At 41.3% G+C, this 19017-nt stretch overlaps 1 protein-coding gene across 1 annotated transcript in view; it reads left to right on the forward strand.

Annotated features, from left to right (window-relative positions):
* The window catches only part of Spon1 (spondin 1), a 265529-nt gene that overhangs the window by 101003 nt on the left and 145509 nt on the right, over window positions 1-19017 (forward strand). Inside the window, exon 4 of the mRNA XM_048361093.1 lies at window positions 15609-15682. Within this exon, the coding sequence (XP_048217050.1) occupies window positions 15609-15682 (74 nt within the window). The remainder of the gene's footprint in view (window positions 1-15608; window positions 15683-19017) is intronic.

Raw genomic sequence — 19017 nt, forward strand, 5'->3', positions numbered from 1 at the left:
TTTCTTAATATGTCTTTCTCAGAAAATATTTTCTGAGAGGAAGGCTAGAATCCAGAATATCATGCCCAGATTTAGTGGCTTACTTGAAGGCTCATATTGCTTCTTAACCTTGTTGTCCAAAATGACAGTGGCTTGTGTCTGGTGATCTCATGTGGTGAACTGGTAGGTTCCAATGCTAGAAAAAGGGTGCAGCCATTGAAATGACAAAACATCAGGTAATTCAAAAGATGACCAAGGTAGAGTACAGAAAGAAAACTCTCCTTGGTGGACCATCCTACTGAGTCCTGACATTTGGGAAGAGATTTTAAATCAAATGCCAAGGGTTCATTTGACAAAGTGATTGCCACTAGCCAAATTCCAAGCTTGACAAAGCACAAAGCAGACATTAAATGGCTTTCATGCCATGAGAAACATCACATGACTCAGACCAGTCATTGTTTTCTGACTGCCTGGCACTCGGGCTGGCATACAGAGGATCTGCCACTTCTTGCTAGACACCAGTGTAGACAGAACTCAACACTCTGTGTTGAAAGGAGTTGAACTATGGTAAAGTGAGTGTGTTGGAAATGTATCAGATCCACACATCCTCCATGCTTCTGTGCCAGCTGCTAAGAAGGCCACAAGGGCTCAGGCAGTCGTCGCCTTTGCTGTGCAGAAACCAAGAATGGGAGAGAAATCTTTTGTCAGCTATTCAATCAGTAAGGGATTAATATCCAGGGTTTAAAAAACTTTAAAAGAGAAAATAATAAATGGACAAATGAATTGAACAGGCAGTTCTCACAAGAAGTACAAATGGCTAATGGATACATCAAGATATGTTCAACATTCTTAGTCATAAAGGAAATGCACCTTAAAAGTACACTAAGGCCAGGGGCTGGTGGCTCTCACTTGTAATCCTAGCTACTGCGGACACTTAGATCTGAGGATAGTGATTCAGAGCCAGCCTGGGCAGGATGTCCATGAGACTCTTATTACCAGTTAACTACCAAAAAGGCTAGAAGTGGAACTATGGCTCCAGTTGTAGAGCACTAGCCTTGAGTGCAAAAGCTCAAGAACAATGCCCACTAATTTAAGACCCAGGACCAGGACAACAAGAAAAGTATACTAAGATTCCATTTGATCCCAGCCAGAATAGCAACCATAAAAAACAATAATAAACTCTACCAAAGATATGGGGAGAAAGGAACCCTTACACACTGTAGGAATTTAAACTGGTATAACCACTATGAAAATCAGTATGGAATCTCTTTAAGAACTGTAAATAGACCTTCCTTATGACTCACCACACCACTATGGGGCATATACAAAAGAGATGCCCGCATATTGCTATTTATTGTAGTATACTTCCCCACAGATAAGCTGTGTAATCAGCTGAGGTGCCCAACAACAGAGGAATGCATAAAGGAAATACAGTGCATGTATTCTGTGAAATATACAGCCATAAATAAAAATAAAATCATGTTATTTGCAGGAAAATGGATGGAACTAGAGATTATCAATTTGAGTGAGATAAACCAATTTCAAAAAAAAACAAATATTGTGTGTTTTCATTCATCTGTAGATGATAGGTCTAATGCACAAACATATTCAAGACATGTACATGTGTATACTTACATATAATAAGAAATATACCTGCATACCTAGAACATGTTTCTCACTATGGAGCTGTTTGGGGAGATTAAAAGGATGAGAAGAGGGAAGAGTGAATGATGGAAGATGACTAATATTGAAATACATTGGGGCTGTGTCTGGACATAAGGGATCTCAAGGCAATCCATTAATCAGTAGGGGGATGGGAAAAAAAAGGGAAGGGAAGAAAGAGGGTTATTCTGTCCTAGAGAGGAATATACCTCAGTTCTTAATTACACATTCTGTGGGATATTTCCATCCCCACAGCAGGGAACCTAGATGTTAAGGAGGCTGAGAAACCAAAAGAAGGGTGGATGGCCTTGTTCTATCAGCTGGATTGCTTCCTTACACATGAGGGGACAGAGCTCTGCCTTCCAGGCCTGACTTACAGAATCCTTGCCAGCAGGGTAAGTAGCTGAGGCCAAGGCAGAGCAGGACAAACTGCAGAGCTGGGACTCTACAGTATGAGGCCAACTGGAGGGAGGCTGCCACAAGGCAAGGTTTGCTCTTCTCCAGAGGCAGAGTGGTCATGTGATTACACCTCTCCCTTCTGTGCACCAGACAACCCAAGCACAAGAATAAGCTTTCTGTTGTTGTTCTTCCTCCTCCTCCTTCTCCTTCTCCTCCTCCTCCTCCTCTTCCTCCTCCTCCTCCTCCTTCTCCTCCTCCTCCTCCTCCTTCTCCTCCTCTCCTCCTCCTCCTCCTCCCCCTCCCCTCCCCCTCCCCCTCCCCCTCCCCCTCCCTCCCCTCCTCCTCCTCCTCCTCCTCTTCCTCCTCCTCCTCCTTCTCCTCTTCCTCCTTCTCCTTTTTTAATCTTCCCTTTCTTTTCTTTTTTCCATTTCTTTATTGTCAAAGTGGTATACAAAGGGGTTACAGTTTCATACATAAGGCAGTACATACATTTCTTATCCAACTTGTTACCTCCTCCCTCATTTTCTTCTGCCTTCCCTGCCCCGCCCCATGAGTTGTATAGTTTGTTTATACCATATAGTTTTGTAAATATTGCTGTTGCATTGGTTTGTCTTTTTATCCCTTGCCTCTCAATTCTGTTATTCCCTTTCCCTTCCCTAGTTCCAATACATGTGTATACAGTATCCAGGGTACTGTCAGATACAGTGATAGCAGGGATAAACCCATAGGAAGGGAAAAAAGGGTACAGTTTCACATGACAGTTGAAAATAATTACCACAATGATACACCACTTGTTTCCATAACTTGGAGTTCATTTTGCTTAGCATCATCTTATATGTTCATATGGACATAGCTAATGAGCTGTTGTGATCTTCTGCTAGGACTATCCTAGGCGTGTACTAATTATTCCCAGTGAGGGAAACCATAGAGTCCATGTTTCTGTGGGTCTGGCTCACTTCACATAGTAAGATTTTTTTTCCAGGTCCTTCCATTTCCTTATGAATGGGGCAATACCATTCTTTCTGGTAGAGACATAGAATTCCATTATATATATATATATTATATTATATTATTATATATAATATATTAATGTTAATATATATAATATATAATTCTATATATTATATATAATATATGTTTATATATAATATAATATGTTATATAATATATAATATAATATATTAATATATAATATTATATATATTATATATTATATATATTTACCACATTTTCTTGATCCACTCATCTACTGAGGGGTATCTGGGTTGGTTCCATATTTTAGCAATGACAAATTGTGCTGCGATGAACATAGTTATGCTAGTGGCTTTGGTGTAGTCTTGCTTGTAATCTTTTGGATAGATGCCCAAAAGTGGGGCTGCTGATGTTTGGTGGAGTGTTTCTTCTTTTTCAGCTGAGACAGGTTCTATTTTGGCTCAGAGCTTAGTGTGGAGAGAAAGTAGCTGAGGTGTTAGTGGTTGGAATAAAAATTTAACCTTGATTTTTAAGAGGGAAGCTTATATCTTAGTTGGGGGCCTAAGGAGAATGACAGTCTTGAATCTGCTGTCATGAGTCTCAGATCTAATGATGGCACTTTTCTTTTGTTTTTATTTCTTTTCCTTTTTGTTTTATTTCATTGTGCTGGACCTGGGGCTTGATCTCAGGGCCTGGGTGCTGTCCCTGAGGGGTTTGGGGGTTTTTGTTTGTTTGTTGTCAAGGCTAGCACTATACCACTTGAGTCATAGTTCCACTTCCAGAGTTTTGCTGGAAGTCTCACAGACTTTCTTGCTGGGCTAGCTTCAAACTGTGATCCTCATAGCTCAGCCTCCTGAGTAGCTGAGATTACAGGTGTGAGCTACTTGAGCCTGGAGTAATGGGGGGGGGGTGTAAAAAACTCCTTTGAGAAGTTGTTTCTCAACAGCCTCAAATCCCTCGTTTGTATATTGTCAGCTTATGGATGTACATGAGACATTGCTTTAACTCCAGGTTCAAGGATTAGACATGGATCTCTTTGCGAGGTTGAGACTGAGTTACATGACTACCTATAGCCAGAGAGGAGGAACTATTAAGGATCAAAAGGTGCTGAACAAATTGAGTTTGATGTAAAACAATTATAGAAAATGAGAATGGTACCATTTACTATCCAGAATTGCCTACCTGTTGGGACAGGCAACTGGGACTCTGTTCTGCAATCTATTTATTTCATTCAGATGAGTTTGTTTAAGAGTTTCTCTAGCAGCTGGCAAATTTACAGTCAGTGATCTAGTTGGTCCCCCAAGGATTTTTACTGTTTTCCTCAGTCTTTGCTTCCAGGCATGTGAGAGCTGTCTCTACAGAGGAAAAGAATGTTTCCCTCACCTGTGTTTTCCTGTCAAACACCTCCTGGTCCCTCCTTCCCTTTACAGCCATCTTTCTGTTTAGACTGGAGTGTATTCCTGAAGCTTACCCCAGCCAGCAAAAGACAGCAGGGACCTCCATTCCTCATTCCAAATCCCAGGCTCTCTCCTAAGGACTCACCCAGCGTTGTCTTTCTAAGAGACTTCTGTTCAAAACATGCCTTCCACCCCTCACCACTCCCCCAGTGCAGTCTTACTTAGCCTGATATGTGGGGCCAGGCAGCACCTGGCTCTTCCTTCTCTTAGAATTGTTCTCTTCTATACTCCTACATTACTGTAGTAATACCTCTTTGCACCAGTTATTCCTGCTTTTGAGAGCATTGTTTATTAGAAAACTTGACTTTGAATAGCTTTCAGAAATAGAGGCTGATTTTTTTTTATAACAAGAGAACCAGTTGTGGGTGACTGCTGGTTTTGTTTTAGCAAGTAAGTAGTGTTAGGGTCAGAGTGTTGTGATTTTTCTGGGCCTTTTCCTCATGGTGACAAAATGGTTACCATGATTGATACACTTTGGGTTTGTAATTAACTTTAGGAAAAGAGTGACTTTGATAGGTATATTTTTTTTTCTATCTAGAAAGTAAAACATTTTCTAAAAAGTCTCCCCTCCATTCTGAAACCTCCCTTCATTTTACTGAGGCCATGTGTAGGTGACAAGTCCCTCTCGAACTATAAGGTAGGCTGGGCTCACCTACCACTACCCCAAATGGGAACCACAGTTCCTTAAGCATGGAAGATGGATTGGAATTGGTTGACTCTAGTACTTGCTGAGCAGTATCCTGTTTTAGCAGATTGCATGACTGTAGTCTTATCTTTGTATCTCTAAGTACTAACACAGCTTTGTGGCACCTGTCTTGTTAAACAAATTCATGAGGAAGTGAAATTCTGGTTGTAATGCCTCTCACCTCTGAATTCTTTTTAAACGCAATCCAGTTTTATTCTTTTTATACCTCCTTTATGATATGAAAATTAATTCCTTATTAGCTTTTCATTGGATTTGGTGTGGGATAAATTTTCAAGAGCTAGAGGAATAATATTGACAGGAAATATGATAAAAATGAGGGCAGAGCTTGAATAGTAATGAAAGAAAATGGAAGTTTGTTATCCCTAGGGTCATTCTTAGCTTATAAGAGGAAATAAACCTGGGTGCTAAAAGTAGTTTTCCTCTCATTTTGATGTGAGTCAGAGCCAGGGTTGGGTAGATGTTCAGCGACATTCATGGAGAGCTAACAGAAACCCCCTGGTTATCCAGGGTTGAAAAGGAGCTATAGTGTTGGTAAAAACTGAACTGGTCTCCTCACCAGGTTCTGGTCACCATCTCAGAAGCATATGGTGTGCAGCCAATGCCACCATGTCAGGTCAAGATTTCTCCTTGGAGTAGACAGCATGCATCCGGGACCAAGGGTGGCACGTGTCTGCTTTTTTGTGAGCAGCTCTATCGGCTACAGAGTTTCTATCCCTGGATATTGTGGGACTCTCTATCCAGCGTCACTGCTGTTTTTCTGACAACTTAGTCCTGATCAGCCTCCATTCTCCCCAAGCTCTGCCCCTGCCTCCATTCTAGCTAGAACCGGTCCTTCTGCCTCCACAGCTCGCCAGAACACTGGAGGCCCTCCCTGTCTGTTCAGTGAGTCACTTGGGGCACTGTGTCATAGAGAGTGGCAGATGAGGCTCAGTTTCTTGTTGAATGGCACGATCTGCCTGTCACCTAACCCCATGCACTGTTTTGTCACCAGCTTCAAGTCTGGCTCTGTCCATGCCAATGTTCCTGTTGTATTTACTTCATGTAATCTTTGCAGAATGTTAGCTTTGAAAGACAATGGACAAAGGAAACAATCTCTGTTCCTTAGACTAGAGGAGTCTGTAATTATCTTGATAAACATTCCCTAAGTTAGGTCATTCTTCTTTGTTCCCTTCTGTCTTTTGTTTCAGTCAGTGGCCACAGCATTCCTCTCTAGTCTTTGTGGTTTGTACATGGGGAGTCAATTTGCTTGGCTCCTTCTGTCTCAGTTTTATCATCTGTAAAATAGGCAGAATATTATTGCTACTTTTTAAATGAGTTTATATTTGTGACGCATAAAGAAGTGTTCAGTTTTTTAAACCACAAATAAAGTATCTCATGATCTTTTTGCCATATAACCAACATCTTACTAAACCCTGATAAATAATCCCACAGCATGACTCAGTCTGTTTTCCAGGCTCCCCTCTAAGTTCAGGCCTTCACCACTAATTTGCTCTCCTCTCTTCTTGGGGATGTGCCCTTGTGAAGTTCGTCCCACAACCTGTCCCCCTCTTCCATGGTTATTTTTGGTTCCTTTGTCTCTTTTTTTTTTTTGGCATTTTTTTCATTTCTTTATTGTCAAAGTGATGTACAGAGGGGTTACCGTTTCATCCATAAAGCAGTGCATAATTTCTTTCTTTCTTTCTTTCTTTTTTTTTTTTGGCCAGTCCTGGGCCTTGAACTCCGGGTCTGAGCACTGTCCCTGGCTTCTTTTTGCTCAAAGCTAGCACTCTGCCACTTGAATCACAGTGCCAGTTCTGGCTATTTTCTATATATGTGGTGCTGGGGAATCGAACCCAGGACTTCATGTATATGAGGCAAGCACTCTTGCCACTAGGCCATATTCCCAGCCCCAGTGCATACATTTCTTATCCAACTTGGTACCTCCTCATTTTTCCCCGCCATCCCCCCTCCCCATTTCCCTCTTCCCCCCATGAGTTGTGCAGTTGGTTTACACCATATAGTTTTGTAAGTATTGCCATTGCATTGGTTTGTCATTTTATTCTTTGTCTCTTGATTTTGGTATTTCCCTTCCCTAGTTCCAGTACAGGTATATGCAATATCCAGGGTACCAAAATCAGTTACAGTGATATCAGGGGTAAAACCACAGGAAAGAAAGACAAAAGCAAAAGGGCATAATTTCACGTGGTATGTTGAAAATAACAACAACAATGATTACCCACTGGAATGGAGATCCTTACTGAGAGATACCATTTCTTATTTATCTTTAAATTTTCAGTTACTAATGGAGTGCCTGCCACAAAGTAAGAGCTCTGTAAGCATTTTATTAGTCATTTGAATGATAACGAATCAGAAGTCATCTCACGACTGCTACCACAATTGCATCTTTGCTATCAGTCCCTGATCTACAACCTTGTGCCCCCAAGCAGAGATTGAGACCTTATGCTTGGGTAGTCATGGAGTTCTTGTTGTCCATAGATCCTTGCAAATAGTTGTTTACTCTTCTCCACTGGATACATTATCACAGGCTGCTCAGACAGTTGCTAACTCCAAGACAGAGCTCTGTTTGCTGAGATCCACCTGAAGCAACATGGAATGCTGGTAGGAATATACCTCATGATGTGCACACAGCCTCTTGATGAAAATGAAGCCATGTTCAGGATGGCAGTTGTCATCATAAGTGAAGCAAAATAATCTCGACAGGAGCTGAGCACTGGAGGCTCCTCACTGTCTTATAAACCTCGTTACTCAAGGGGCTGGGATCTGAGGATTGAGATTCGAAGCCAGCACAGGCAGACAAATTCCAAAGACTCTTCAAAAATGGCCAACCCCCCTCCCCCAAAATGCTGGAAGTGATGGTGTGGTTCAAGTGATAGGAAAACACTAAGCAAGAAAGTGAGGTCCTCAGTTCAAACTCCAGTACCAGCACCAAAAATAAATAAATAGATTTCATTTTTGAGACAGAATTTCAATATATAGCTCAGACTGGCCTCAAACCCTAGATCGCCCTTAGTTCTTTTCAACTTAAAATAAATTGAAAGCAAATATCTTGAACTTAAATAATGCAGATAGCTTCAACATATTATACCATCACTATGCCTTCACTATTCCATTCTGGGACCCTCCCATGATTATTTTTTACTGGAAGGAATAGTTTAAAATTTATTTCAAAGAAATGTTGCTGCTTCTAAACTGGACTACCTCTATGGAAAACATTCCTGAGCTCGTAGGGAAATTTTATGAAGTATTACAAGAAATGTTCAGTAGTTGGGAATTTACTGGAATGGGGAATAAGGTTAGCAAAAATGGTTTGGAGACTACAAACCAGAGTTCCCTTTGATCATTAGTTGTCTCTGCCTGAAAAGCTGAGCCCTCCCTCTGCAAGTGAAGACCGACCTGACACCAATCATAATAACAACTACTATTCTTCAGGCACTTGTGTGCCAGGACCTTCAATACAGGCTGGTGACTTAACAGCAGTGATTATGGTCATTACCTACTGAATGGACACGAAGTATAGCACATTAGAGTAGGACCTTCTGTAGTTTGTCTCTACCAGACAATGAAGCAGCTCCCCAGGGTCCAGGCATATGTGTTCAGTCATTTCATGACCTGATCACTCCCAAATACTTCAGTTTCTGAGCTCTCCCTCCTTCAGTCCCTTTCAGCAGTAAAGAGAAAACCTACACTTTAGCAAATTCTAACTTCACTCCCACAGGTAAATTTCCCAAGGTGAAAGAATATCAACCCTTTAGCCAGAAAAAGGTCAAGCACCTGCAATTTGCAATGGTGTTACTGGAAATGTTTACTTTAGGTTTAAAAGAAAAGTTTTGAAATGAATAGTGAGTTACTTATAAACCTCAATATTCCAGAGTTTGAGAAGCCAGCATACTGAGAAATTTAATTTAGATTTCCTTACCATGCTCTCTCACGATAAGAGAGCATTCAGTAAATAAACGCAATGCAATGGGACTGCCAAATTGTAACGCAGGTTGGAGAAAATTTGTCATTTTGAAATGCTAAGGGAATTCTTACTAACAGCTTTTTCATCTTGTAAAACTATTATTTTTCTGAGCCATAATATGATTTATAAGCCTCTGCTGAGTTTTGGACATTTGATGGGAATCATCTCAAAGTAAAATGCATTTTCTCAGATTATAAAATTCTCTTAGGAGTTGATCAAATGAGGAAGAAAGAGAAGCATCTTCTACAACTAAGTATGCCAAAGTCTTGGTTCCCACTAGCACATCTGGAGAAGGATGTTGGTCTTTCTCTGCATTCTAGGCTCAGCTCGACATTCTTGCTCCACATACTTTCCCTGCCACACCAAATGCCTCAGCTTTCACTTAGGCTTAGTGACTATGCACATGTATCTCCGTCAGGGCTCTCCTGGGTTACAGTCCCTGTGTCTATCCACTGGAACAATTGCCATCATGTCTAACAGCCATGTTAATCTCATTCTCCTTTCCCTCTAAATCCTATTCTGTCTCTTTGAATCCCAGTATTACAATACAACACCTATAGAAATAAAGAAGTTTGTAATCTCCCATAGAAGATGGGCAAATGGGAAATTATTCTCTAGGTTGATGAATGGGATTGTTTTGTTTTGTTTTGTTTTTGGTGGTGGTGGTGGTGGTGGTGGTGGTGGTCAGTCATGGGGCTTGAACACAGAGCCTGGACACTTTCCCTGAGCTCTTTTTGCACTACTACTTTTGAGTACCACTTCCAGTTTTCTGGTGGTTAATTGGAGATAAGAGTCTCACAGACTTTTCTGCCTGAGCTTGCTTCGAACTGTGATCTTCTAGCTAGGATTTACAGGCATGAAGGTTGATGAAGGTTATGCTCAGAAAATCCCAAGATGTTGTGGCCTCTGATAGAAAAGACATCCAGTCAAGGAATCAATCAATCCAGACTTCCAATGAAGAAAAAGAATCCTTATGGTATTAATTAGGTAACTGTGTAGTGTAGCATGTATATACGCACATGCTGTAGCCATGAGGGGCAGAAGGATCTGGTGGACGGAGACCCAGGGTGTAAGACTAGATATGTACAGTAAGAGTGGCTGGGAATGAAGGCACCGAAGGTCTGGACAGGAATGAGGTTGGGGCCTGGGAGCTAAGGGAGAATACAGAGTTTGAACCCAAAGGACATGACACAGATGGCCAGCAAAGTTTCTGTCTTGTCATGAAACACTGACATGACTATGAATCTAGTCCTGGAGAGACCCACCACAGTCTCAGCTCTCCATGGGTGGGGTCTTTAGGGTGCTGAAATATATCCAAGGAAAATTGAAACATGTTATAACCTTTCAGAGTAATTGTACTTTATATCACTTTTAACCTTCACCTTGGATGAAAGCTAGCATGCAAGCAAATCATGGACTTTGGGAGTCACTGGGGAACTTCAAAACCTGGGCAAATTCCTCGCTCTCTTCTATCTCTATCCTCCTTAACTAGAAAGATAAGGAGGAAATAGCCACCCTTATATCTGAATCTTACTGAAACACCACTTTCATAGGCTCACCAAATCTGACCTAAACATGTGAAGCTGTTTTTTTTTTTCAAATTTTTATTATCAAACTGATGTACAGAGAGGTTACAGTTTCATATGTTAGGCATTGGATACATTTCTTGTACTGTTTGTTACCTTGTCCCTCATACCGCCTTCCCTCCTCCCCCTTTCCCTCCCCCCGCCCCAGGTGTTCAGTTCACTTACACCAAACAGTTTTGCAAGTATTGCTTTTGTAGTTGTTTGTCTTTTTTTTTACCCTGTGTCTGTCAAATTTGGTATTCCCTTTCAGTTTCCTACTTCCAATACCAGTATACACGATTTCCAATATACTCAGATAAGATTACAGCGATAGTGTAGATACAACCACAGGAAGGTGATACAAGAACATCATCAATAATAGAAGCTACAGATACACATGGGACGTTGAAAGTAGTTACAACTGTGATATAACAATTGTCTCCATAACATGGAGTTCATTTCACTTAGCATCATCTTATGTGTTCATAAAGGTATAGCTATTGGGCCTTGTGATGCTCTGCTATGACTTGCCTAAACCTGTGCTAATTATTCCCAATAAGGGAGACCATAGAGTCCATGTTTCTTTGGGTCTGGCTCACTTCACTTAGTATAATTTTTTCCAAGTCCTTCCATTTCCTTACAAATAGGACAATGTCATTCTTTCTGATAGAGGCATAAAATTCCATTGTGTATATGGACCACATTTTCCTGATCCATTCGTCTACTGAGGGGCATCTGGGTTGGTTCCAGATTCTCGCTATGACAAATTGTGCTGCGATGAACATTGTTGTGCTGGTGGCATTACTGTGATTTTGTTTGTGGTCTTTTGGATAGATACCCAAAAGTGGGGCTGCTGGGTCATAGGGGAGTTCTATATTTAGCGTTCTGAGGAATCTCCATACTGGTTGCCAGAGTGGCTGAACCAGTTTACATTCCCACCAACAATGAAGTAGGGTTCCCTTTTGGCCACATCCCCTCCAACAATTGGTATTGTTAGTTTTCTTGATATATGACATTCTTACTGGGGTGAGATGGAATCTCAATGTTTTGATTTGCATTTCTTTTATGGCCAGTGATGTAGAGCACTTTTTCATATGTCTCTTGGCCATTCTCATTTCCTCATCAGAGAAGTCTCTTTGTAAGTCTTTAGCCCACTTGATGAGGGGGCTATTGGTTCTTTGCGGTTTTGTTTGGGAAGAGGGTAATTTTTTTAGTTCTGCATATATTTTAGAGATGAGGCCTTTGTCTGTTGAATGGCCGGTAAAGATCTTCTCCCAGTCTGTGGGCTTTCTGTTTATCTTGCGAGCTATGTCCTTTGCCGTGCAGAAGCTCTGCAGTTTGATGCAGTCCCATTTGTCCAACCTTTCTTTGATTTGTAGCCTTTCTGGGTCTTTGTTAAGGAAGTTCCGTCCTGCGCCAAGGAGCCCAAGTGTTTCTCCTACTCCTTCCTTTAGTGTTTTCAGGGTGTCTGTTTTGATTTCGAGGTCTTTAATCCATTTGGAATTGATTTTGGTGCAGGGTGATATATAAGGATCTAGTTTTAGTTTGTTGCATGTGTTGAACCAGTTTTGCCAGCACCACTTGTTAAAGAGGCTATCTTTCTTCCATACTATTGTTTTAGCTCCTTTATCAAAGATTAAGTAGGCGTAGTTCTGTGGGTTCATTTCTGGGTCTTCAATTCTGTTCCATTGGTCTTCAGGCCTGTTCCGGTGCCAATACCAAGCTGTTTTTATTACTATAGCTTGTGAAGCTGTTTTAATTTACCCTCTTAATATGAATGATATAACATTTTCCTGCATAGTACAGATGTTTGATTATTGAACTTTAGATGAGATATATGCCATCATTAGACTTTCTAATATCTGAAAAATTCTGAAAGCACTTCCAGACAAAGCATTTTGGATGGAAATTTGAGGACAGACACACACACACACACACACACACACACACACACACACAAGGTATTGTATATAAAGTGCTTACTACAAACTGGCACATAACCAAGGAATCGTATTTAGGAGCAATTACTTTTCACAATCCTGCCATCATAGACATTGCCATTGTTCTTCCATTCATAAGAAAAGGAAGAAAACTAACAGTATTCACTGCGTGTGCTAGCAAAGGCTGGCTGTGGGAAAAGGGAAGACAGCCAGGCAAGGGCCTGATAGAATGGAAGAGGTGTTCAAACAAGGAGGTAAATATCAAAAGTCTGCAACTCAGAGAGATTGGCATGAGAGGGTAACAAATGAAGCCAAGAGTTTCTGACAGAAATTATAAAGCACCTTGAATCTCTGGGCTTATATTTTCATCGTGTAGATCAATGGTTTTCCAAATGTTTTCAAGAAAAATGTAATTATTTCTGTGGAATATCTATACACTCTAGCCACATAAACATTTTTACTCAGTGTTGTCATTTGTTTTTCCTGTCCTGGGGCTGGAACTGAGGGCTCAGGTGCTGTCCCTCAGCTTTTTTGCTCAATGATAGTGTTCTATCACCTGAGCCACAACTCCAATTCTGGCTTCATGGTGGTTAATTGAAGATGAATTTTCCTGCCCTGGCTATTGAGTCAGAACCACCATGAGCCATGAGTGCCCAGCTCAAATGCTCTTTTTCAAAGAGCAAATGTGATTATCTCAATCCTCAGAATGTGCTCTTCAAAGCTATCTCATTAAACTATAGTCAAATGCCATCTCCCTGCAGGCTCTGAGTGATGTGCGCCTTCGTCTCACACTACCTTCTCCAGTAAGCCCATGTCCCTCCCACCATAATGACTTCATAAGGGGTCTCCCTTTTTTCTTCATCCACTTGCCTAGATAGCTGCTGCTCTCCCAGCTTTCTGTCCAGGCATCATTTCCTGGGGGTCCTTTCCCAGCTTGCTCATCCATACTCTATGGATGTCTCTAGGGTAGCATTTAATCACAAGCTGAGTTACATTAGTAATTGTGTGTGTGTGGTTTCTTGATGCTTTCTACTATAGTGTTAACTTTGAGAATTGGAAGTATGAACCCATTTGTCTTGTTCATGACATTCTCCACTACCTCCCTCAGTGCCAGCCACTGAATAGGACCAGCAGTGATCTGTTGAAAATGTACCCAGAAACATATCAGGAAGATGAATGAGGAGGAAGCCATTGTGACTGAAACAAGGATGGCACCTTTGATGGAAGCGTAATTGTAGGACCTAGGATACTTGCCCCTAGGCCTACCTCCTTCCCTCTCCAAAGGTTCCTCAGATACAGGGTAGGGACTCTGAAAAACACTGCTTTTCTCACAGTTATTTCTCAAAAAAATGGTAGTCTCTCTAATAAAAGGCTTTATTATTGGCCTTGGGGATGATGATGACTTATTCTCTTGGCCTGAGGAAACTTTCTCAGTTAATGGTCAATAGAATGGATAAACCATCAAAGTAGCTTTGTGTAGACAGGAAACATACTCATTTATTTCAACATCTCATCTCTCTTGGGTGAATAAAGACTATAAAGGACATCTGTAAGACTGGTCTGAATTGTATTCATTTGTGCTAGACGGGATATCAAGGAGATACTTTTTTGGAAAGTCATCTTGGCCTTAGACAATTGGAGAAATTGCCACTGTTATGTGCAGATCCCTGCAGAAAACATAGACTCATTCCTGGGCCTGGGATCATCTGACACAGGGCAAATTGTGTGACTCTACCGCTTATTCAGTGTGGTCAGCTATAATGGAGTTAAGGGATGCCTTTATCTGTTAAATAGGGCGCATCGAAGTGAAAATTACCTTTTGATTGAGTAGCATTGCTGAAGAAAATCAATAGGAATGGCCTGAGATTTATTGGCACTGGCTCAATTTTAAGTGTTGTAGATTTTCAAATTACTGGAACACCAGGTTTCAGGATTCAACCTTTTCAAGGCCAGTTGAAAGTAAACAACAGGGTGTACTAAAGGAGAAGCAACATGTCTATGCAATCCTAGATTAAAGAGAAAATGTGTGCTGGCCAGAAGTAAGTCATTCCTCAACCTCCAACTATGCTTTCCAAATTCTAAGCCTGTGTTTGACATGTTTGAGAGATAGCACAGCTGAAGTTGGCTTTGTTCAGAATGTAGAGACAGTTTTTGTCTAGACTTTCAGAAAAGATATAGAATGACATTTTCAGAACAAATCAAAATATATTTTTAAATTCCTTTTTTCCCTTCAGGAAGAGGATTTGACATGCTTCTGTAACTTGAATTTGGTTGATCTATAAATGGCCCCAGTAGTTTAATATGAAGGGTAGAGTAAAATGAACCATTGAGAAAAGGTACTGAAAAAGCTGTTAATTCATTTTCTCCTTTGTTTTTTATTTTTGGCATGGTTTGAATTCAGGGTTTCATGGTTGCTAGGCACTTACTATACTTCTTAAACCACAATTACAGTCCTTTTTTCTATGATTATTTTTTGATAAAGGATTTTACCTTTTGCCTGGGCCAGCCTGCATTGTTATTCCTTGATTTTTACTTCCTGCTGTAGCTGAGACGACAGACCTGCTCTACCACACCCAGTCATTATTGTTGAGGTAGCATATTATGAATTTCTTTGCTTGGACTGCCTGAGACTACAGGCCTCCTGATTTCCACATAGCTGGATGATAGGTATGAGCCACTGGCACCTGGCAGCAATGTTGGATCATTTTCTTTAATTACATTATCAATAACAACTCACTAATTGTGTAGCTTCCAGGCACGTGCTATGGTCTTAATGTACACTATCTGACAGTTTTCATAGTAACACCATGAGGCAGATATTATTGTTATACCAATTGCTGAAATGAAGCACAGAGTTGAGACGACCCACCCAGAGCCATACAACCTTACAGACCAAGGAAAAACCGTGGGTGACCGATTCACCAAAACTATCCTCTTCACCGCTGTGCTTATTTTCTTTCTTCACAGGGCCAGCATCGTGCAGAAACGCATTATTTACTTTCAAGACGAGGGCTCTCTGACCAAGAAGCTTTGTGAACAAGGTAAGACAGTGCAGTGGGCTGAGAAGGGCAGGTAAATGGAAGGAAGCCCCTTCAGTTCGAGCATCACTGCAGGAACTTGGGCATTCGGGCTTTTGAGTTCCCCTGGGCTCTGCCTCCTCATGTAATTCCGATTTTTAATCTGGCTGTGTGCTGTGGATAATTGGATCCGCCTTAAGCTCTAATTACTCGGCTTGATTCCCTGGGTAGGAGATAATGTACCTTATATTGGTATCGGCTTCTTATTTTTGTGAAACAGTGATTATTCTGAAGAGGTTCCTTAGAATCATTCACAGGACTTAATTAAGGAATGCACCATTGTGTATCTTTAAAAAGTCTATAATGCTTCTCTGGAAAAATCATTCCCAGGAATTTGTGTGACATCTTGACAATGGGGGGGGGGGGGTGGATTTTTTTTTTCCCCAAGGAAGACTTGCAGGATCTGGGGACCTGGCCTTGTGATTTTTGCCACTTTCAGGAATCTGGCCTTTATGTATGCAAGCCCATCAAACCCCGTTTTCCTGGGAAAGGCATGCTAGCAAAGTTCATGGAGGCTAAGTAGTCTGGGGAAGTTAGAGCAGGGTCTTGGGTTCAAATCAAGCCTGGGTTTGAGTCTGCCTCTGCCCCTCCTACCAATGTAAAATAGTATAGTGCCTCCCCACACATAGTAAACACTAGGCACAAAAGTGGTAGCTATTTCTATCTATATCTAAAAGCTGTTTATCTGTTTCAAAAAATAAGACCTTAAATATCTACGTGTAAATCATCAGATAACTCAGTGAGAACAGAAATGCTGTGTGATTATGCAGGTTAACCATCTCATTTCTGTTCATTGTAGAATTTTTATTTGTATCAAGCACAATTCGTCTTTTTAAGAAAAAAATTCATTTCAAGTCTAGCAAATTATAAACTACTAAAAAGTTTGTTAATGGTCTTCTGGGAAAGTAATAAAAATGATCATTTTTGAGGGCTTGCTGCATGTCGGGTACTTTATTTGCCTTAATCATGTAATCTTCACAACTCTATATGGTAAAGATTATTATGTAATTCTCACTATATATGAAGCACCTGAGGCATAGTTCAAACAGGTCTCTTAGCATCATATATCCTGGTACTAAAGGGCTGGATTTGCCCCTAGGAGCCAGTGCCCTGAACCACTATCCTCTGTCAAAGTGGCCACCTCCCATTTCAATAACTTGTATCAGTACTTTTCTTTTTTGCCAGTCCTGGAGCTTGAACTCGGGGCCTGGCCTCTGTCCCCGAACCTCTCTGTGCTCAAAGCTAGTACACTACCACTCGAGCCACAGCATCGTTTCCAGCTTTTTTCTATTTATGTGGTACTGAGGAATCGATCCCAGGGTTTCATGCTTGCTAGGCAAGCACTCTACCACTAAGCCACATTCCCAGCCCTGTATCACTCACTACCTTGGACAGAGCAGTTGCATTGTCTCCAGAGCTGGAGAAAAACCAAGACCTATGTAAAAGTTGTGGAGATAAGAGTTGGATGTCCTGTTGAGGCCAGAGCACTGGAAGCAGCGGGCGCAGGCCCTGGCTGGCTTCCCAGAGGACACCACCACCTGTGGCTTTCAAAACTTTACTCTCCTGTATTTAACTCACCAAATGATCACTCAGACTTTCTCCAAACCGGCAGCAGCTCAGCTTTTGAGGTCCTTAGTCATTAAGTGACAATCCTATTCCTACGCTCCCTCCATGAAATGCCATCCCGTTACTATGGACTGGAGTGGCAGCATTCTGAACCTGGCATACACAGGCCATCTCTTGGTCTTCCCCTGTATGTAGGTAGTCGTTGCCATTGTGGTGGTGTTCTGTTCATTTGACTCTCAGAGGACAGCTTTTTCCCCAGGATTTGAAGACTCTTAGAAGACGTGTCACTGATATTCCCAGCTATAACTAGGATCGTTAACTTAATACACCAATGCTTTTCAAAGCCTTGGTTCTGATGTTGTGTGAAGGAAGCCTTGTGTTAAAAGGCATATGTTGGGCTGGGAATATGGCCTTGCGGCAAGAGTGCTTGCCTCATATACATGAAGCCCTGGATTCGCTTCCCCAGCACCACATATATAGAAAACAGCCAGAAGTGGCACCGTGGCTCAAGTGGTAGAGTTTTAGCCTTGAGCAAAAAGAAGCCAGGGACAGTGCTCAGACCCTGAGTTCAAGGCCCAGGACTGGCCAAAAAAAAAAAAAAGAGGCATGTGTTACAAATTGTGATGGTGATAATCTTAAGGTTCAGTGGACATTGTACCAACAAAATGGCATGCTTAATCTCTAGTTGTTTCTCCTAGAAGTGATCCTATCCAAATAACTAATGCCCCATGTATAGTCAAAGACCACTTGCCAATGGCAACTTGATGGACAGGGAAAAAAGGCCCTACAGGTCCTGGGCTATAGGTTCATCAGTTGATCCATGGAGACAAAAGACTAATAAGAAAGCAGTTAACTAAGCAGATCAGATCATCTGGAGAAAATCTTGGATATATAAACACAGAGCAAAGGGAACTTTGTATGTCTACGGTCACTGAATTATCTATAGCTCTTTCATGAAGGTCTCTACCTTCTGTGCTTCTTTGTTGAGTCAAATAAAATCTTTCAAGGATGGTATAGCGAAACTTGGATCTATTCAATTTTCCCAGTTGAAGCCATTAATCTATAAGGGGAGAATGAAGAGATGGACAGATAAAAAGCAGCAGCAATCATTATTTTTAAGGCAGCAGAAACATTAAATTACTTACAGTTAAGAACAAACAAGCAAGGCTGGGCACTGGTGGCTCACACCTATAATTATAGTTACTCAGGAGGCTGAGATCTGAAGATTCAGATTCATGTAGCTCAAAGCCAGGAAAGTCCAGGAGACTCTGATCTCCAATTAACCACCAGAAACCTGGAAGTGGTGCGGTGGCTCAAAGTAGTAGAGTGCAAGCCTTGAGTGAAAAAGTTCAGGACAACACAGAGGCCTGGTTAAGCCTAATAACCACCATCACCACCACCACTACCACCACCAAAAAAGGACAAACACAAACTATTCAAAAAGGTGACCTGTAATAATCATATGTACCTCCTGTGACATAAGAGAAAAGCAAGGAAGAGCAGAATATGAACTGAAAATGAGTTATGAGTGGAGTAAGAAGAGGAAGAAGATCAAGAAAACCCGAGGAGAATTGACAAGAAAAGCCAACAGATTAAGAATAGAAATGGAGCTTAAGTCTGTGATCTTAGCTACTTAAGCAGCAGAAATCAGAGAATGGAGATTCAAGGCCAGGCCAGCAGCTGTTCACAAAACTAAACTCCAGCTCCACCTATGGCTGGACACATTGGTGTAC

Source organism: Perognathus longimembris, chromosome 13 (assembly GCF_023159225.1).
Source record: "Perognathus longimembris pacificus isolate PPM17 chromosome 13, ASM2315922v1, whole genome shotgun sequence".
Lineage (NCBI taxonomy): Eukaryota > Metazoa > Chordata > Mammalia > Rodentia > Heteromyidae > Perognathus > Perognathus longimembris.